The following is a 22,649-nucleotide window of genomic DNA, read 5'->3' on the forward strand; positions in this document are numbered from 1 at the left end:
TTTGGAGTAGAAGGAACTGATAGCTAGGGAAATCAGGAAAGGCCTCTAGTATGAGGTACAAGGAATATTAGAGGAACTAGGAAGAGAATGTGAAGCATGCAGATAGAAGATGGAGTGGGTAAAAAGATTGAAAAAGCTAGTTTGATGAGCTCTTGGACCATGGATCATGGTTGATAATCTGGAAAGTCACATGGAGGTGAGGCTATTAAGGTTTTCAAATACTGCATAGGAGTTAATGGTTGATAACTTTGCCTCAATAGCTTGTGCCCTTCCTCTCCTTTTGTCTTTATTTGTACATGTTCTCTTTATATTTATATTTATACCCTTATGTATGCTTGTCTTCCTTATTAGAATGTGAGCTCCTTGTGGGTAGGGATTTTTCCATTCATTGAATTATATCCCCTGCAGCTAGAATACAGTAGGCACTTAATGCATATTGATTGATCCATCTTAGACATTTACAGAGCCACTGGGGTTGGAGAGTTAGGTGTGTGACCTGATCAGACCTATGCCTTAAGAAAATTATTATATATCCCTATGGAAAATCGAGTGGGGAAAGAATTGGACCCTAGAGACCAATTAGGAGGCTATTGCACAGGTACGGGCAAGAAATGTTGGGCTGAAATAGGACAGAAGTGGCTGGGTGGAGGGGTAAGTGGTCTTTAACATCCTAAAGTGTCTTCCTTCCAAAGTACAATCAGACTGTCCACACTTCTACTGATACTCTACTGCTCAAAAGATTTGAAACTCCATTTTTGGTATTGCTTTAAAGTCAATTATTGGTCACTTGAAGAACCCAAGCTCATTTTTTTATAGTCAGACTTTGGTTTTGTTTTGGTTGGGGAGGAATATGTAGGCACCTATGTTATCTGTTAAGATTGGTTTCTAAGTCAACTTGAGTGTACACAAAATCATATTTATCCACAGAGAACAAATGTTGTCCACAACTCTGCACTTTTAAAAGAATAAACTGCAGACTTTGTGGACTTCTAAAAATGTATGTTGTAGTAGCAGCTTTTCTCACTTAGCAATAACCATTGCTTTATTCACTGATGAGGTCACACCATCAACCAAAATTTCACATCTTCCAAGACACTGAATTATGTAAATTTTTTCTCAGTGACTACAGTATACTCTTCTAATAATTGCATTCCTTCACTCCAACTGAATTTGAAATTCATCCTCAAAAAAATCTCTGGTCACTTAAACCCTTCCTGATTGTCTAGTCTAGGGAGTTCTTAACGTTTTTGTGTCATGAAACCCTCTGACTTATTGAAGCCTGTGAACACTTCAGACTAATGGTTTATAAATTCATAAAAAGTAACACACAGAGCACTGGCCCTGGAGTCAAGAGTACCTGAATTCAAATCCAGCCTCAGACACTTAATAATTACCTAGCTGTGTAGCTTTGGGCAAGCCACTTAACTCTATTTGCCTTACAAAAACCTTAAAAAAAAAAAGGTAATACACAAAATTAGTAAATTATATTGTAATTATTATTAAAATATTTTTAAATTAGTAGATTCTCTTGAAATATGTTCCCAAGTTAAGAATCCCAAGCTCAGCCCTGTCTCCCTAGATAGCCAATGTGTCTGTGCACTCATCCCAGTTGAATCTCTTACTTCCTTTGATCTTTTGGAGTTCTTATCCAGATAAAGTTATTTCTAGGCAACACTTAATCTTTTCTTTCCTCCACCTCCAAGCTTCTAAAATACTATTTAAAAAAAGAATAAAATTTTTGATTTGTCTAGTATAAATTTATTTTACTTGACTTCAGTTGTATTTTTACAGTTGCTTAGTCATGATATTCCCCATAGTTTCTGTTCCTAATCTGGTTTGTGTCGTATTATTTCAATAAATTATTTTAAAAATGTATAAAACGTCCCCTTTCCTGAAGAAGTTCATAGTCTCTTCTAATCTCATTTTCTCCTCTGCTTCATATTTGGTACATAACAGCACTTCTTTACTGAGAAGGCTGATATCCTCCCCATTTCCTGTCCTCCACACTTTTTGTATTATCTTCCTTTTCCTCCTTTGTTTCATGGGGAAAGATGGCTCTCCTCTTTGCCAGGGGTACCTCTTAAACCTGTTATCCCCTTTCTTCCAACTTCTGTCTTCTTTTTACCATTCCTTTCTTACTGCTGCAAGCATTTTCAATTCTTTTCCATTTAAAAAAGACTTCCTTTGACTTATTAACTTTCCTCAACTATTCTAGTGTTCTTTTAAAAAATCAAAGGTCTTGAACAGTATTTCCTGCCTTTCTACTTGTTCCTTAATCCTTTCCTTAATAGCTTTGGTATCTTGTTCTATTTAAACCATTCTTTTTTTTTATTTTTCTAAGGCAATGGCGTTATGTGACTTGCCCAAGATCACACAGTTAGGTAATCTTTAAGTGTCTGAGGTCAATTTGAACTCAGCTCTCTCCTGACCCTAGGGTTGGTACCACCTAGCTGCCCCAATTGAAACCATTCTTGCAGATAAAATCAATGACTCTTAACTGCCAAATCTAGTGGATTTTTTCCCTCAGTAATTTTGACTTTTCTATAGTTCCATTCTCCTCAATATTGTCATCTATAAACTATAATCTTAAATGTTCTGTTTCTTTTTCTTTTTCACTGGATCCTTTTTTTTTCCTATATGATCCCTATTATTAAGTGTTCCATATGACTCTACTCAACTCTCAAACCTGAATATCCCATAGGCATGTCCAAAACCAAAGTAAATACCTTCCTACCCCAAAGCTGCCCCTCTTCCTACGTTTCCTGATGTGATCAAGGGTGCCACCATCCTCCTGGTTACCCAGACTACCCAACTCTTCCTTTCCATAGTGTCATGATCATTGTCTCACTCCCCCTCCACATCCAATCTGATGCCAAATCCTGTCAATTTTCCGTCAGAATAGCTCTTTTATATGCCCACTTCTTTCTTCTGGCACTGCTACCACCTGGGTACAGACCCCATCAGCTCTCACCTGGACTACTATTAATTGGTTTCCCTGCCTCACCTAGCTACAGCATTGATCTTCCTAAATCTCAGGTCTGACTACATCATCCCTCCTTTTAGTAAACTTCTCGCTCCCTAGCTGCCACACTCTTGGCTCCCTACGACCTTTGTAGACTTCTTAGGCACCACTCCTGGCCTCAGAATTGAATCCCTCTGGTTTCCTCATTCCTCACATGTGATGTGTACTTCTCAGCTCTGGATGCTTTGACCGAAGTTCTCCCTCTCCATATCTGTGTCTTGCCTCCAAAGCTTCCTTTGTATCAGCTGATACCTTTCTGAGATTATCTCCAGTTTCACTTCTTAGAACTTGGATGTGGGGACTCCTGGAGTGCCAAGCTAGTTCTGAGAGTTATATCATTGATAGCGTCTATATATGTAGTGCCACCTGAGACCAGACACCAAAATGCTTTATTAATCTATACAGGCCTGTGGGTGATGTGCTTTGATTATCCCCATTTTACAGATGAGGAAACCAGGGCAGATAGGTTAGGTGCTTATCCAAGGAGCAGAGGACTCCAGACCCCAGCCCTCCTTGCACCACCTCTCTGCCTTTTTGCCTGTCTTCAGATCCCCAGGGCCTAGCTCAGAACCCATCATAGAAGGCGATTAATAAAATTTTGTTGACTGTAAATCAGTGATATCCTAATTGGAAAGTCCTATAACTTTTTCTACATTTTCATCCTTTTGAATACTTGACAACACTTGACCCTTTTAACTGTCCCTCTAGACACTTTTGCCTATCATTTTTTATGGTATTACTTCCTTCTGGTTCTCCTATCTGACAATTTCTTAACATTTTCCTATGCTGGATTATTACCAAAATCTTCATAGATTCAATATCTCCTAGTTTTCTTTTTTGGACAATCTACCATTTCCTAAATATACTCGTCTTTGATGACTTCCTAGATCTGTACAACCCTCGTCTCTCCCCTGAGCACAATCTTACATCTCCAACCACCTTTTGCACAGCAAGATGTTCCTTTAGCACCTTAAATTCACCATATCTGAACTAGAACTGATTTCCCTTCCCACCAACTCCTATCATTTCCTCCCCTCTTCCTAATTTTCCTATTTCTGTGGAGAGCACCTGTTATTCTTGACCCTTTTCTTCTCCCTCTGTACTCAGATACAATCCTTTGCCAAGTTATCCATTTTACCTTTGCCATATACTTCTCTCAGCTCAGCCACCTTCATTTAGCCTCATTGCTTCTTGCCTTGAATTGCATTTCTTTCCTCCATGTACCTGCCAACACAGCTTTTTTTCTCAAGCCGCATCTAACATTGTTGTTTACCTTCTCTAGAAGTTCTAGTGCCATTTAATAAAATACAGTCTCTGCTGTTTTGCTGCCTAAATCTTTCATAATCTAAATTGAGTCTGTTTCTAGGCCTATTATTGTGCATTACTAGGTAAAAGGAAAATAGCACCTTGGGAGGAAGATCTTTAAGTAAAAGTTAGTTGAGCACTGGTTGCGCATTTTGTAGAGGAGATTGTTACTTCGTAGAAATAGCTTGGGCTAGATTGGCATTTTAAGTCTTTTTAAGTTTTGAAATTAGGAAGAAATTAGAATAAGCAAAATGAATCAGAGGAAATGTTTCATAAGTTTGAAACCCCTAAGTAAATCTAAAATCATACTTTAAGATAGATTCCTATTTGGAATTTCTCCAAAAATTTAATTTAACTTTTTGAATACAAAGTCTACATTAGTAGAGTTCTAACTTGTTTTGTTTTTTTATCTGACATTTGTTTCTTCATCCAGAGAAATGTGAAGTATATCCTTTGAAGACTAAAACAATGTTCTAGAATGTGCTGCTTAGACCCAACCTCTTTTTTTGTTATTTAATTTATTTATTTATTTTGAATTTTACAATTTTCCCCCCCAATCTTGCTCCCCCCCCCCCCCCGCCGCCACCCATAGAAGGCAGTCTGTTAATCTTTACATTGTTTCCATGGTATACACTGATCTAAGTTGAATGTGATGAGAGAGAAATCATATTCTTAAGGAGAAAAAAATAAAGCATTAAGAGATAGCAAAATTACACAATAAGATAATGGTTTTTTTTTTAAATTAAAGGTAATAGTTTTTGTAGACCCAGCCTCTTAAAGCTCTCTCTATACTATTTTCTCATAGATTCGTTAGTTTCTATTTGTCCATTTTCATTTTTAGGGTTTTATTTTCTTCAGTTAGCGTTTTTGTTTCTTTTCCCTGTTGGTTAATTTTGCTTTTTTCCTGAGTTGAATTCCCTTTTCCAGTTGGTCAGTTTTATTTTTCAGGAGTTACATTCTTTTTCCAGTTGATTATTTTTACTTTTAAAGGAGTTGATTTCTTTGAGCAATTTTTCACAATTTTCCTTTAAGACTTTTAATTTCTTTTTTCCATTTTTTTCTTCTTGCTTTCTTCTTTGGTTTTTAAATTCCTTTATGAACTCTTCTATGAAATTTTGTATTTGAGTCCAGTTCATAGACTCCTTTGGGACTTCCCCTGGAGATAATTTGTCTCTGCTTCCTTTGTATCAGATCGTATTTTTATCTTATTTCTAGCTGCAGAGTAGTGTTCAATTGTTAGCGCTCTTAGTTTTTTTTTGGCTCATTTTTATTGTTGAGCTCTGCTCCTGGGCTATAGGAAGTATAGTCCTGAGTTTTGTAGTGCTGGGGCTGGGGTCTGATCCCTGATTTGTCACTGGCCAAGATGTTGCCTACTCAGAGATTTGCTTCCTCCTTTAAGTCCAGGCTCTGTCTTTGCAGTGGTTTGTTACCAACCCAGTCTTGTCTTTGCCCCAGTGTTCCCAGGGTTCAGACTTTGTCTGGGGATGGGACCCTCACTGCTGGCTTGCTTCACAGTCAAGCTTCATCCCTCTCCTGTCTACCCCTTCAGCCATCTCCACACTATGCTGCCCGCATGCATTCCAGCCATCATCTTCATTTCCTTCCCACCATGTCAACAAAAGCAAGCAGTAACTCAGCAGCTCCTATTCGAGGCTGGGCCCTATGGTCCTGAGAAACTGGGCAGCAATGGAGAACTTCTACCTTAGCTCCACTTCCCAGCCATCTCCACACCTGCCACTTCCTGCCAGGCCATTCCTTTATATCCTACCTTCTGGCTTCCCTTTATGTGCTATCTTTTCCCATTAGAATATAAGCTTCTTGAGGGTAGGGACTGTCTTGCTTGTATTTGAATCCCCAGTGCTTAGCAGTTCTAGTGTGTGACACAGAATACACACTCATTAAATTCCCCAGCCACTTCGCATCATTTCATTGAAATTGCTCTTTCGGGTGACCTTTATTTTCTCTCTAAGGACCTTTTTGCAGTCTGCATCCTTGTCAAAGTTTCCACTATTGGAAAGTGTTGGTCATCTCCTCCATCTCGATACTTTTCTCTCTGGGTTTTTGCAACTGTTCTCTCACCTGATTCTTCTATTTTTTCTTAGAACTCATTTTCAGTCTTCTGTACTCCTCTGTGTCTAGCCCACATACCATGTGTGCCCCCCCCCCCCAGGAATGCTCAATCACTTTAACTAAAGTGATTTTCTTAAAGTGCAGGTCATTCGTGTCACTTTCCTAGTCATTAAACTTCATAGGTCTCCTTATTGCCTCTAGAAGCTAATATAAAATCCCTTTTTGGTTTTTAAGGCTCTTTTACAACCTGATAGCTTTCTATCTTTCAAGTCATATTAAACTTTATTCCTTTCCATTCACTCATATATGACACTGGCCTACTTCCTGTTCCATGCATATAAAACACCATCTTCTAACTATATTTGCAGTAACCATCTCCTCTTCCCACCTGGTTTCCCTGTTTTCCTTCATGATTCAGCTCAACCCCTGCCTCTTCCACCCTAGAAGCAGATCCCCACATAAGTTAAAAGTCAAGAAATATGCTGGGAAAATGAGTAAAATAAAAAGATCCTTACCATAGAGCTACTTTGGTGACATGGAAAAATCAAAACACAAACTCAGAGGAATATAACAAAAGTAAAAACTGCTATATCCAAAGCCTCAAAGAAAAATGTGAAATGTTCTTATGCACAAAATAATTCCTAAAAGAACTCAAAAAGAAATTTTGAAATCAAATAAGAGGGGGGTAGAGGGGAAGTCAAGAAAATCATGAAAAAGGCAGCAATTTGGTAAAGGAGGAACAAAATAAAAACCCTGAAAAAATAGCACCACAAAAAACAGAATAGGTGAAGTGGTAAAAGAGACATGCAAATGCACTGGAGAGAAAAGCAAAATGGGCCAATTGAAAAAAATCTATATAAAAATTTACTGAAGGGAGCAACTCCTTAAAAAGCAGAATTAGAAAACTGAAAAAATATTTAAAAAAAAAATCAAAGAAAAGAACTTCTTAAAAAAAAAGAATTGGTCAGATGTACAAGAAGTCCAAGAGCTCATGGAAGAAAATAATTCCTTAAAAATTAAAATTGCGTAAGCAGAAGCAAATGACTTTATGAGATATCAAATAACAATAAAACAAAGTCAGAACAATGAAAAAAATAGAAAAATATGAAATATCTTTTTGGAAAAACAACTGAGCTGGAAAATAGATTTAGGGAGAGATAATTGAGAATTATTGGACTAGCTGAAAGCATGATTTTAATAAGAGAGCCTAATCATCATCTTTGAAGTAATTATTGTGTGGGATAAAAATTCACTTAAAAAATATAGAGAGACTCCTCTGAGCAAAAAGGAAAGTTTATTTTGGCTTTTCTCAAGAAAAGAGCATACTCCAAGTCTCACAAAGGTAGTGAAGATCAAGGAGCTGCCACAAGGTGACAGTTAAGCAAGATTATATGGCGTAGCATAATTTTCCCCCTCCCTAGCCCCCTCTCTTTCAACCTGATTGGTTAAGGTTTTCAGGGTTACAATCTTTATGCAAGAAATCTACCCAGTAATGAAGAGAAGAATAAAAGGTTTTCATAAAATCTTACTTCATCATCCAGATGGCGAGAGTATCATAAGAAGATTTCTAATGACCTTCTGTTAAATGAATTAATGTATGAGTATGCAAGGTCTTCTTAGTTTAGCACTTATCAAACAAGAGAAGGCAGGCTACTGTTCTCACAGTCCATTATCAAATAGGTGACTAAGTAAGACTGCAAGGTCTCTTTTCTGGAAGTATTCCACTATTTCCCTCCCTAACAGAGTCAATACAAGGTCTTTCTGGATATAGTCTATTGTTTCACCCCTTAGCAGAATTGGGAGGGTGTCTGACTGGGAATGGAAGGCCTCTCTCCCTCTTCTAAGAATAGTCTAAGGGTAATTGTCTTTGTTTTAATGATTTTTAACCTGGAGAGGACTTAACTAGGAACCTTAACTCTTTAAATTCTTTTTTTTTTTTTTAGATTTTTGCAAGGCAAATGGGGTTAAGTAACTTGCCCAAGGCCTCATAGCTAGGTAATTATTAAGTGTCCCAGGCCAGGTTTGAACTCAGATACTCCTGACTCCAGGGCCACCTAGCCTCCTCAGGAATGTTAACTCTTAAGAGGAAATATTCCACTCATTATCAAGGAAACTGTCCTGATATCCTAGAAACAAAAGGTAAAATTGAAATTGAATCAACACCTTAAAAAAGGATGATTTCATCTCCAAATGAAAACTCACAGGAATATTGTAACCAAATTCCAGAGCTCCCAAAAGCAAGGAGCAAATATTGCAAGCAGGCAGTAAGAAACAATTCAAATATTGTGGAACCAGTCAGAATAATTTATTTAGCTGCTTTCATTAAAGGGTCAAAGGACTTATTTAATGATTATCTGGATGGCAAAAGACCTAGGATTAAAGCCAATAAATACCTACCCAACAAAACTGAATATAATTCTTTAAGGGAAAAAAATGGATATTCAATGAAATAGATGACTTACAAGCATTCCTTATGGAAAAAAATCAGAGCTGAGTAATTTAATTTTAAAATACAAGATTCAAAAGAAGCATAAAAAGTCATTTCAGTTGTTTTCAACTCTTTGTGACTCCATTTGTGATTTTCTGGATAGTGGTGGAGTGCTTTGCCATTTCCTTTTCCAGCTCATTTTGTGGATGGGAAGCATGCAGGGTTGGGTGACATATAGGGTCATATAGCTGGTGGGTGTCTGCAGCCAGATTTGAGCTAATAGGGATTAGTTTTCTGAGACCAAGGACTCTGTCCACTGTGTCATCTAACTGTCCCTTGATTAAAGAACTGCAAATTAAAACCACCCATACTTCTCAGATTGGCTAATATGACAACTGTTGTAATGTATGAAAATTGAGATACTAATGCACTGATGAAGTTGTAAACTGAATCAACCATTCTGTTTTGTTTTGGTTTTCGTTTTTTGTGAGGCAGTGGAGTTAAGTGACTTGCCCAAAGGCACATAGGTAATTATTAAGTATCAGGTCAGTTTTGAACTCAGGTCCTCCTGACTACAGGGCAGGTGCTTGATCCATTGAACAACCTAACTGCCCCTGATTCAACCCTTCTGGAGAGCAGTTTGAAACTATGCCCCAAGGACTTAACTTTTTTCCCTTTGACCCAGTAGTATCACTACTAGATCTGAATAACAAAGATAAAAAAAACAAAAGGAAAAAGACCTATGTGTGTATACAATACTTACAGCAGTTTTTTTTTTTTTTTGTGGTGGCAAAGAAGTGGAAATTGAAGGGATGCCCCTTAATTGGAAAAATGACTTAAGAAGTTGTGGTATATGACTTTGGTAGAATACTATTATACTATAGGAAAGGATAAGCAGGATGCACTCAGAAAAACCTGGAAAAACTTCCATGAACTGATGTAAAGGGAAATGAGCAGAACCAAGAGAACATTGTACACAAGTAACAGCAATATTGTACAATGATCAACTATGAATGACCTAGCTATTTTGAGCAATACAAAGATAGGACTTGTGATGAAAAAAGGTTATCCATCTCCAGAGAAAGAACTGAAGACATCTGAATGCAGACAAAGCATACTTTTTTTTTTAAACTTTATTTTTCTTGGACTTTTTTTGTCTGTTTTCTTTTACATGACTTGACATGTAAAACGTATCAAATTGCTTGTCTTCTCAGTGAAGAAGCTGGGAGGGAATTTGGAACTCAAAAACAAACAAATCTTAAGCTTGCTTTTACCCATAATTGGGGGAAAATGAAATATTTTATAAATTTTTTAAAAATAGATTGTATAAGTCACCTCTCTCTGATAATCATTTTCTTTGTCTGATAAATGAGGGTATTGAACTACATGCCCTCTAAATCCCCTCCTGTTATAAATCTATGATCTGTGTTAATTGTTGTTTTTCTACATTGAAGTATCATTGCTAGTTGGATCTACTGACTCCAACTCTCTTCTTGAAGAATGTTTTCATGATATTTCAAATAAGTTTATAAGCATTTGACATCTTTTATTTCTTGATCGTAAACCATTTTTTCTAATAGTTTTTGTTGTGCCTACTTTTATATTGAAGTTACTGAATCAAAATTTATATTACTGGGATTTTGTAAAAATCTTCACAGTGTTTTCATATTCTTCATCTTCTACAACAGTTATTATTATTTAAACTTTATTTATCTTCTTCATGGTTGTCTGCTTGCTTATACTCACTTTAAACCCTGTAAGGGAAGTTCACCAAGTGCCCTGTGAAATTATATTTGTTTTATTTGGCCATGTAGTAAGAAAACTACTCCTACAACTTCATTATTCCTATGTCCCAAGAGAACCTGCAGAACCACTCTTAGATTTAGTTAATACTTTTTTTAAATTTTTTTTTCTTTAAGATCACTGTGGATGGTATTTTCTAGTAGTGTGTAAATTTATTGATTATTCACTGGTCAAAAGTTTGAAATTAAAAAGAATATCAATTAAGTATATGTAGGCAGCTTAAGATCAACTTTATTCTCAGCACCTACTAGTCTCATTTTAGCTACTCAACTTATCATTGGATAAATGTTAATAGTTAATTCAAATTTGAGGAATGTTAAGCTTTTTTTTTTCCTTCTATTTCATGGATGTAAACAAACATTATCATCACTAGTGGCCAACCTTCTAGTGATGAGCTTTTCTGTACTTGACAAGACTGATCTTTTAATATTCTGAGATTTGACTTAGTGACATACTTATTAGACTCATACTTAAAGAGGCCTTTTTTGTTTTGGTGGAACCTGCTAAACCTTGTTTTCTAAGCCTTCAAGAACCCAGGATCACCTTAATTATTTTAGGAATTATATATAGATTTCTCTTATTCATTAACTATATAATCTTCATTTTTTCCATTTTTAAAATTCAAGGACTCTAATCCAGAATCCTTTTATGTTAGTACAAGCAAGAACTCCTAAATACAGAGGCAAAGCACTCCACCATTGCCTAGAAAATCCCAGATGGAGTCACAAAGAGTTAGAAACAACTGAAATGACTTTTTTATACTTCTTTTGAACCTTGTATTTTAAAATCAAATTATCTACTCAGCTCTGGTTTTTTCATCAGGAATGCTTATAAATCTTCTATTTAGTTGAATATCTATTTTTCCCCCTGAAGAATTATATTCAGTTTTGTTGGCTATGCTCATTATAAATCCATATTTAATGCTCTTATAAGTCCATTATTTCAGCCCTTTTATTAAAATTATTACCTATTGGAAGGAGATCTTTGTCTTATACCCTAAGTCATGTTCAACAAAAGCAGTATTTTGCTTTATAGTCTCATATTTGTAAACAGTGAAGATTTCATTTCTCATGAGCAGTCATTGAAGTTTATGAGCATATGCCCCTTGCTAGATCTGAAATGTAAAGATGAAAGTGAAAATTCCATCTTTTTTTTTCAGTTCCCTGGTCTCTTTTGCTTCTCTTTTTGCATAAAAGATCAGTTTTTTAAAAAAGAAATTTTCTTGAATTGGCTATATAATTGATTCTCTTTTTATGTAGATTGAAGAGTTAGAGGAGAAACTTAATGATACTCTTCACCAGAAACAACTGTTAGCATTGAAATTGGACAACGAGATGACCTTCCAGAAAAAAGATGCCAGGTATAAAGACATTTGGGGAAAAAAAAAATTAACGACATTGCTCACACTATCATTAAGTTATCATTGCTTTATTTCCTGTGCTGATTATAGGATGACATATGCCTCAAAACTGTGAACCTGGAGATGCAGTTTGTAATTGGTTGGTATTCAAATATTTTGAAGCAAAAGAGAAACTGGGCTATTGTGTTAAATATTTCATGGTCTACATTTTCTCTCTCTCTGCCCTAATGTTTGTCCTTCATTTCTGAAGAAGACTGACATCAGGGAGATGCTACCATGACAAACACATGAATTGGATTGCGGGGGCATGGGGATGGGGGGATGGAGTCTATGCTAAATCACTTCTTCAGAGCATCTGGGTCCAGTGGTAAGATATGAATCAAGGTGACTAGAAATAGCCCTGGATGGGAGGCAATAAGTGTTAAGTGATTTGACCAAGGTCACATAGCTATTAAGTGTCTGGAGTCATATTTGAACTCGGGTCCTTCTGACGTCAGGGCCAGGTCTTTACCCACCTTGCCATCTAGCTGTCCTAAATGTTTGAACAAAGAATTAAAGAAGCTTCTCTAATGTTTATAAAAAAAAATATTCTGGAGAATTAGGAACCTTTGCTTTGCCCTAAGGTTTGCCTAGCCCATACAACTACTTGAACACAAAGATTATATCATTTAGAAAAGATTTGTGTAATACCACTTATTTCCAGAGAAAGAGAAATCATTGTTAGTCTCTATGTGAAAATTTGAGGAGATCAAATCCAGCCTCAGATACTTAATAATTACCTAGCTGTGTGACCTTGGGCAAGCCACTTAACCCCATTTGCCTTGCAAAAAAAAAAATTGAGGAGAATTTTATAAGATTTGTTTTTTTTCCACAGGCTTATGACTATTTAGCCCTCATATTTTACAATTATCAATAATAATATTTTACAATAACACATATTTTGAGTATCATTTATGTCCAGTATATAGGTAGCTTCCCCACTAGTTATACCACGAAAACTGTATATCTTGGAAATAGTAACACTTTAATTTCTAGAATCTGCTTTGTAAGTTTATTTTAAGCTTATTATTGAAAAGTTTGAATTTCTTCCCTTTCCATAGATATGATACTGTATTTGACCTGTATTGAGGCTTGTTTCAGCAGACTACTTTGGGAATTTGAATTTGTATACATGTATTTAGTGATACTTTCTTCCTTTAGTTTGAGCAGCAGCATTCTCTATCAGATATGGACCAATTTCTGTTATCAGCCCCAGTATTAACATCTTGAGTCACAAATAATAGACAGCATTTTGATTTGTTTCAGATTTTTTGTTTTTTAAAAAAGTAAAAACAAGAGCATTAGGGCAATGTTTTCACCTACTTCAGATAAACTTATATATTAAGTGTTATGTTGCTTTAAAATGGAATAGCAATAGATTTGGGAAGGGATGGTGTGAAAGGAAATAAATGCAAAGATCTTATCCTACTCACTATAAGATGATTATGCAAAAGTCATTTGGTGTGATTATTGATGTTACCTTTGTCACCTTCCACTTGGAAATGAATGGAAGGGAGAGATTTAGGTCAGAGAGGCAGGATATTTGATAATTAGTGAAAATTTCTTTTTCCATGTGTATTAGATAGATGTAGTGATTTGTTGATATTGTTGATATATCCATTGGAATTTCCAGTTAATATTTTTACTTGTCTAATCATGAATTAGAACTCAGTCATTAATGCTATCATCATCAGATTTATCTGATTTAAAATATCAACATTTAACAGCAAAAAGCAGCATTTGGTTGCCATTATCTTGTCTATTGTACTAAAGTTTAAAAAGTTATTCAAAACAAAGTCTCAGAAGTTTTAAGTAAACTCACTATAAACTTTCTCTTAACATAGAAAATATCAAGAATTAATGAAACAGGAAATGGAAGCCATTTTATTGAGGCAGAAACAGCTAGAGGAGACAAATCATCAGTTAATAGAGAAGGCTGGAGATATTCGTCGTAGCTTGCGTGACTTGGAATTAACAGAAGAGCATTACATGAAATTGAAGTCTCTTCCGGAGGATCAGCTTTCTATTCCTGAATATGTATCTGTGAGTTGTTTTTTTAAAACACTATCAAAAATATTTTTAATATACAATTTTAATGGGACTGTTCTGTTATTATCTCTTTACAACTCTTTAATACTAAGGTGAAAAATATTATTTTTTAATAGAAAGGCAAGGAAAAAGGTACTTTGGACTTAACATTTGACTAATTTACTTAAAATTTGTGTAAGTTTGTTCACTTAATGCTTGATGTTAATCCTAGTGAATTTATGGGCTTCCACAACTCTTTCTATACCTTTGTATGCAAGTTCAGCCAAAACTTGACAGAATTCCGTAACTGAGCAAATGCTCCCTATAGATATTTTTTGAGAAAATTAGGATTATTCATTGAAGAGATAGACATGACCTTCATAATCACCCAGTCTTACCACCTCATTTGATAATTGAGGAACAGGGTTCAAATGAGGTTCAGTTATTTTCTTGTGGTTACAGAAATCATAGCGGAGGCAAATTTTGGCCCTAGATCCTCTGATTTTTAAGTTATAGCACTTTTGCCCAAAACATGCTACTCCCCATCCAATGAAGATCCAATAAGGAAAGCATCCTAGAAAACATTGATTGAGATGAAATAGCCTCAGTTAATCATGATGGATAGATCAGTCTGAAGATTAACTATCTCCTTTCCCCTTCATCTATTTCTCCTCTGTTAGAGTGTATAATGAATGGTGACTATGTATGTATATTGGTATATATTAGTTATAATTGAATTTCTTTTGGGGGTTTTCTTTTTTTGGCAAGGCAGTGAGGTTAAGCGACTTTCCCAGGGTTACACAGCTAAGTAATTATTAAATGTTTGAGGCTGGATTTGAACTCAGGTCCTCCTGAGGCTGGTGCTCTATCCACTGTGCCACCTAGCTGCCCCTATCATTGTATTTCAAAGACTCAATGACATCTGTTTTTTTTCAGATTCGGTTCTATGAAGTAGTGAATCCTATACGAAAAGAAGTAAATGAACTGCTGATGAAAAAGAATGATCTTTCAGAAGAACTAACTGATTATAAATCCCAGTTAAGGCGATTATTAGAGGTATGTATAGTTGGATTTACTGTCTTTAGAAGTAATATTTCTTATTTATGTTATACCCTAATCTTTCCCTGATAATGAATTACTTTTGATTTTTCTAATGTTTTCATGACACTTTTCTAATGTTGAACCCAAAGAGTGAGATGTAGACCAGAATTTGATAAGCTTGGAGATCTTTAATTTCCCAGGGACTGCCTGGGATGAAGAGCACCCAAATCAGATAGTACCTAAGTGTTCAGGGGATAGGGCTTTTATAGTGTTTTTTTTGGGGGGGGGTGCTACTGAAAACAAGCAGGATACAGAAGCAAAGACAGCAGTTAGATATATTGTCTTGTCATACTACTACAAACATATGGCTCAGTATAGCTAGCGGGCTAGACAAGAGTAGGAAAAGGGTCAGGGTCTGTCTTATGTTTGAACATATTTCCTGAGACAGAAGGGAGTCACATATTCATGGGCTTCCCACAAGTTTGAGGGAGTGAAATTTACTATCTTATGGTTCCAGTCACATTTTGGGAAGGGGAGACAGTCCTGGGAGGAAGCAGGAATTTTACAGATACAGCAAAATAATTAGGCTAACAAGGGGGCTTTCTGAATCTTAGCCAAATTTATGGTATATCTGTGACCCCCAGGGTCAAAAGCTTGGGTCCTATCAGACTATTTTCAGACCCAAAGGCGCCCAGCCAAAGTTACATTTCTGAGGAGTTTATCGGGGCTCAGGCGGGTGTCAAGGACTCCTTCCATACAGGTATTACACAAATATAGATATTGCAAATTTATGGAATATCTGTGACCCCTAGGGTCAAACATTTTGGGTCCTGCCCGGTTATTTTCAGACCCAAAGATGCCTATCCAAATCTATATTTCTAAGGAGTTTCTCAGGGCCCAAAGGATGCCATGGACCCCTTTCTATCCAGGAATTTCACAAACATTGATATTGTACTTCACTAATAGAGCACAGAGTATGGTACAATGACTGCTTGCTGTTTTCCCCTGTCCATTGTGGATCTTCACAGGCAATTTATACTATGGAAGAAGTATGGTGGTAGAGCTGGGGCAGGGGTGCAGTCAGAGGAGAGGGAGAAAGAAGCTTAAAATCAGTTAATAGCATATAAGTTGATCAAATAAGACTTTTTTACAAGGAACCTCTGTATCCCATCTCTGAGAAATCTTTCATCAAATAAATGTGATATTTCTGTTGTGTTCAGGTGAACAAGAATTTTTGTTAAGAATCAGTCCCAGTTTCTTCTCAAAGTCTTCTCAGATAGAAGGAATAGACAAGAATAGTAACTCCAGGGCAGTATACATGATAGCTCTAGAAGAGAAAAGGAGATGAAAGAATAAACAAAGATTTTTCTACACTGCTACCTCTTTTCAGAGAAGTAGAGGCTTCCCCTACCACAGAATGTCTTCAGCTGTGCTGGAGATCTAAGCCACAGGAGTGATGAACTCAGGTGAAGATCATGAAGGACCTAGGGATTCTGTAGTCTAACCCCTGTATTTCCTTCATTCATTCATTCAGGCAGCCTGGCCTAGTGGGCTCAAGTCCCCACTCTGACCCTCTGACAGGCTGACCCTAGGTGGGTCACCTCACTTTTCAGTGTTATAGCCAGCCTCCAAGACCACCAGCTTCAGGGAACTTATTGACATGAATTGATAAAGGAAATGGCTCAAATCTTACTTTGAACAGAAAGCCTTTTCTAACCAGTCTCAATTCTGACTCCTTTCCACTTCCCCTGTACATATCTTAGTTGTACAAACATGTTCTCTTCTCATTAGATAGTGAACTCCTTTAAGAGAGGAATTGTCTTCTCTCCTTGTTTGTATGCTCTAGTGTCTAACTGGAGAAGAGAACACTTAAGAGGATTGTAGTGTTTGTCATACGTATTTGGAGAGACTATGATGTAGAAGAAGGAGCAGCAGTTCTGTTTGGCTTCAGCAAGACAAACCTGCTACCAGTGTTGCTATCCCTCAGTGAAAGGAGCAGCCTCGGGGGGGGGGGGGGGGGCCTCCTCCTGAGCTAGAGGTTCCATGACCTCATGTTGGGCATATTCTGGGAATTCCTTTTTAAGTATGATTGAACTGGATGGTCCAATGCCCAAATTATGTGAGTCTTCCTATATAGATATCAGGCTGAATATATGATATAAAAGGGAAAATCAGAAGGAGAAAAAAAAATCCAAAGAAGGAGCTGCCAAATAATGGACTTGAGGAGGAATCAGGGGAAAGAGAAGAAGATATTACTGATACTTTCGGCATCAGTGGAAATGCCATGTACTAGTCTCCAGAACTTCTTGGAATGTATCATAAAATCATAAAATACCTATTTTGTTGAATAACTGATGTGAAATGGCATTAAATATCTTTTTGTTTTTAATCAGTTCTATCTATGAAATGTATATTTGTATTAAAAGTTGCTTATCACGCATTCACCTGCAATAGAACCTATGGCCATTTTTGATGGTGAGCCACCAAGAGAGTATTTGTATAGCAATGTTCCAAATTGTTAGTTCACTGATATAGAGAAGTCCATTTACCTTACTGGGAGAAAGTTAAAAATTATTTGTTCAAGAGTAATTACTATTTTATTTTTAATACTAAGGAATTTGAAATTTTTATTTTTTTATGTTCTTTAACCACATAAGTTTTGTCCCATTGTTCTCTTTTACATTCAAAGGGAGATAGGTCTTAGCAATAGAGTGGGATAAAAAATAAATTCTTAGTGGGACATTGATAATAGGCCTGTTGCTATTTGGGGGGATAGGGATTCTTAAAATTTACAGTTATGGAAAACTCATGAAAAAGGAAATTTCCTCTAGCAGTGCAGGTTGGCATTTCCCTTAAAACTTGGAGTCTCGGGGTGGCTAGGTGGCGTAGTGGATAAAGCACCAGCCTTGGAGTCAGGAGTACCTGAGTTCAAATCTGGTCTCAGACACTTAATAATTACCTAGCTGTGTGGCCTTAGGCAAGCCACTTAACCCCATTTGCCTTGCAAAAACCTAAAAAAACAAAAAAAAAACAAAAAAAACTTGGAGTCTTAGTTAACTGGGTCCTGAGAGATTCAGTGACTTGTTCAGAATCACACAGCCAGTCTGTTTCAGAAACTTGACTTGAACTCTTGTCTTCCTCACTCCATAGCTAGCTCTTTCTCCAATATACCATGTTGATTCTCCTTAGTTATAAATTAAAATAAATTTCAAATTTGGGGAAAATAGCCTTTAGCAGAAAGTCTATTTTTTTCAATTAACAAGAATTTATTTTCTTTCTCATCTCCTCCCTTCTGCCCATTGACACTTAAGAAAAGAAAAAACCTTGTAGCAATTATACACAGTTAAGCAAAACTCATTGCCATATTGACCATATGTCCACAAATTATATCTTGTTATGCATGTTGAGTGCATCCCTTTCAGAAGACAGATTAGCTGAGAGTTTTGAAGAAACTAAAGTAAGAAATTCTTTTTTGTTAGTTAAAATACTTTGCTAGAAGACTGGTGTCGCTATCCTGAATCCTTTTCATAAGGAAGTTCTAGATAGGATCCTAGAAACTGTTTGGGGTAAAGGAAAAAGCATCTTTTAAACTCCCATACTATTTGAATGAATATTAACACATATAGAGAGGGATAGGATCAGTGAACACCTGTGTAAACTTAACCTGTTGAGGAGAGGCAACATTGTTTTCATGAAAAGAACAAAGAAGCAGATAGGCTCATGAATAAAAGACAAGTAATGAATATAATATATTTACACTTTTAGAAAGTTATTACCAAGGTTTCATACCAGTCAGAGCTTTTTTTTTTTTTTTAACAGTCATTGGGATTTGGAGGACTATTTGTCATGGCTTGGGAATAGGAAACAAAGGCTAGAGATAAAATAGACACTTAAGTGCTAGGATTAATGTTATGATTTTATCTCTGGAAGAAAATATGCATTAAAACAGTGAAATCTCTTATTTTTGTACATGATAGCATGTAGTAGATGAGGATAAGATTGTGAAGATAGAAAATTGGAAAATTAATTTCAGGATAAATAATTGCAACATATTTCAATTTAAAAAAAGAATTCCTGTGTTTTAGAACTGATGGATCCTTAGTTACTAGTTAAAGTTAGGAAAGCACTCTAATATCATATATAGATTCATCCTTGAAGAAACTCAACCTAATAATCTGACAAAAAAAGATAATAAACATTGAACTTCATCAAGAACACATGGAGGGGTGGCTGGTTGGTGTAGTGGATAGAGCACTGGCCCTGGAGTCAGGAGTTCAAATGTGGCCTCAGACACTTAATAATTACGTAGCTGTGTGGTCTTGGGAAAGCCACTTAACCCCATTGCCTTGCAAAAACTAAAAACAAAAAACAAAAAAAACCACATTGGAAACAAAGTAAAAAATGTTATCCTGTGTTTATCCTTCTCTCCTCTTCTAAATTTTTTTCTCTTCAGCCTTTCATACTTTCTCAGTCTCTCACCCTTATTCTGACCAAATATTTTATTCCTTTCTGTCTTTGAAGTTAACCAGTCAATACATTGTCTCTGCTTTCAAATCTCTCACCCTACATGTTCTATCAATATTGATTCATATCTTTCCAAAACTCAGCTGTGAAATACTCTTGCCATTTGCCTTGACCATTCCTGCTTGTATCTTGCTGAATACCTCTGAAAGAAGTCTTGATGATTGTGTCCACTTTAAATTAACTTTATTCATTCTCAGCTGAGTCCTACTTGTTGCATAGCAACGCTTTATTCTTCCCTTAAAGCTGCTTTCTCCTTTTCCCAAGCATCTACCACCTAACCTCTCCCTATCAGCAGAAGATCACAGCTCTATGTAATAAGAAAATAAGGGCCATTTCATCATGACCTTTTTCTCCTAACCTAGTCTGTATCTTTAAATTCCTTTACATCATTCTCCATTCTCCTCTTCTATATAGACTTAGCAATTCCTTTACTTGGACTGTTGATCCCCTCTCATGTTTTCTACAACTCTAGAAACTCTTGCCCCTTTGAAAACTCCCTCTCTTATTTTCATTTTCTTTTTCATCTATTGCCTTTAGCCTACAAACATACCCCAGTCTCCCTCATCCTTAAAATGTTTTATTTGCCTTTGCCATTCCCTCATGGTGTTAGCCTTTAGCTCTTTTTCCTTTCATATCAAACACTACAGTGGGTCATCTATAGAAATTGTGTTTTCTTATCTTTCACTTTTAGACGATTTGCAACATGACTTCTGGCCCTACAGCTTAAACTCTCCTACCTTGTCTTGCAGGTCACTACACTGTCTTATCTGACCTCTCCAGTCTCTTGTGCTGATTGTTATCCCCCTTAACTATGGCTGTCCCTCAAAGCTGAGTTCTGAATTTATCTCTTCTCTCTTTATGATCTCCTGGTTAGCTCATTTAATTTTCATGGGTTCAGTTATTATTCCTATTTTCCATGTGCTAGTTATGTTCTATTCTATAGGCTATCCTACTTTTCCTGCCATCATTCCTTCCTCCTTTCAACCCCTTATGATCTTCTAACTTCTTTCAAGGTTTATCTCATTTGTAAGTTCCTATGGAAAGCCTTAACTGATTTTACTATTTGTTATTTTTTTCTTCTCCATCTTATCTGTGTGTAATTTATCTGGATAAATATCTTCTCCTTCCCCTTCTCTAAAAATATAGTTCCTTAAAGTCAGAGGCTGACAAAATATTACTGAGTTACATTATTTGTATGTATAATGTGTTATATTCTGAAATTCTGTTTGCCATACCTTGAGAAGGATATTCTGAAATAAGCCAGGTCAATAGAAGCACAAAATAATTAAGAATGGAGCAAGATTTTGGTTAAAGACAGACTGAAAAGGTCAGATAAAAAAATGATAAGGGAATATGATTAAAACCTATAAAAATTTTATACAATATATGTAAAGCGAATTTGGAATTGAAAGGTAAGTTAAAGACAAATAGTATTTTTTTTTCTTCAGATGTTTTAGTCATGATTGACTCTTTGCAACCTCATTTGGGTTTTGTTTCGTTTTTTGACAGAGATTATTGAAATGGTTTGCCATTTCCTTCTCTACCCCTGTTGCACAGGGGTCACAGTTATTAGGTATCTGAGGCTGGATTTGAACTCAGAAAGAATCTTTTTGACTCCAGGCCTATTAACTTATCCACTGTGATGCCTGACTATCAAAATATTTCTTCATTGGTTTTATTTAAGAGCCTTATGAGAAACTAAGAAAATAACTAGATTCAGAAACTGTGGACAAATTCCAAAATGATGAGTCTATAAATGTTCATTAGGTAAGACTAGGATAGGGAGGAGGAGTGAAATTCATCTCAGTTCATAGTATCTGCAGACCAGCTTTTGTCCTGTGTAAAGCAAGTGCCTCCATTTGATTGGGTGACCCAGTATGCTTCTTCCTATCACGTTGATTCTTTTCACCACAAGATGGCAGCATCTTTCCACTGATTTTCAAATAAATTTAGGAAATTGGAATTTGTCTTCTTATTTTAACAATCAAAAGCAATAAAGTTATTTACCTTTTTTAACCCATTAGCAAAGCATCTGATAATCACCACAAAACAATAACAAAATTTTTCTAGCTTCCAATGAAAATTAACAAATTCTGATGATATGAAATTAGCCATATACTATTTTGTCTGAAAGGACTATAAAATCTACTGTTCAACCTGTGGGGAATTTATTTCTTCAAAATAAAAATATCAGCTATTGAATTTTTCCTAAATTAAGAGTTATATGTTAGGTAAATTGAATGTCTTCTTTTGTTCACATTTATTTAGTATAGGTTTAACTTGAGGCATTTAATGGAAATGATTTTTAAAACTAGCAAGTGACAGTCTGGCTGTACCCATCTTATTCAGAACATTTATCAAATTTATATGTAGCTCTTGGCCTCTTATTTTAGTAAGTTTACAAGGATCCAAGGTAAAAAGAGTCTCAAAAACATGCCTCATAAAGATCATTTGAAAGGAACTGAGAATGTTTAGGCTGGAGAAAAGACAAAGGATAGATGCTGATAGTTGTCCTCAAGAACTCAAAAGGGCTATTTGTAGAATAGCTTGGCCCCTGAGGGTAGAACTAGAGGAAATAGTTGAAAGGTATTGGTGTAAATATATGGTTTATGGAAATAAAACTTTCCTGATTGAGCTTTCTTGAAGCAGAAAAGACTGCCTCATAAGATGGGGGTTCTCCTTCTTCAAGTAAAGACTACATCTGATCACTTGTCGAAAGTATTGTGAGTTTGGGATACCAGAGAGAGCACTGGATTTAGAATCAGGAAAAACTGAGTTTCTTGATCCACAGGAATGTTCTTCTTGCCTACTGATAAATTCTGGGGGTTTTTTTCAATAATGAGTCCGAATATTTAACTCATTTGGGATTATATGCAGTTATTGATACTTATGATACATCTGTATCTAATGAGGGAAATGTAAACGACTCATTGTAAAGAACAAATAAGTCTCCATTTAAAATAGCTATTAAGTTCCAAAAGGAAATACCAAAGTAAAATGTTTTTACTTGTGAAAACTAGGGTGACTAG

General features: G+C 36.0%; 1 protein-coding gene across 5 annotated transcripts in view; it reads left to right on the top strand.

Moving 5' to 3' along the window:
- Window positions 1-22,649, top strand: part of PIBF1 (progesterone immunomodulatory binding factor 1) — a 317,017-nt gene that overhangs the window by 2,708 nt on the left and 291,660 nt on the right. For all 5 annotated transcript variants that reach the window (XM_074191801.1, XM_074191800.1, XM_074191798.1 and 2 more), the window contains exons 3-5: window positions 11,888-11,988; window positions 13,872-14,070; window positions 14,992-15,111. In XM_074191801.1, the coding sequence (XP_074047902.1) occupies window positions 11,888-11,988; window positions 13,872-14,070; window positions 14,992-15,111 (420 nt within the window). The remainder of the gene's footprint in view (window positions 1-11,887; window positions 11,989-13,871; window positions 14,071-14,991; window positions 15,112-22,649) is intronic.

Source organism: Macrotis lagotis, chromosome 6 (assembly GCF_037893015.1).
Source record: "Macrotis lagotis isolate mMagLag1 chromosome 6, bilby.v1.9.chrom.fasta, whole genome shotgun sequence".
NCBI lineage: Eukaryota > Metazoa > Chordata > Mammalia > Peramelemorphia > Peramelidae > Macrotis > Macrotis lagotis.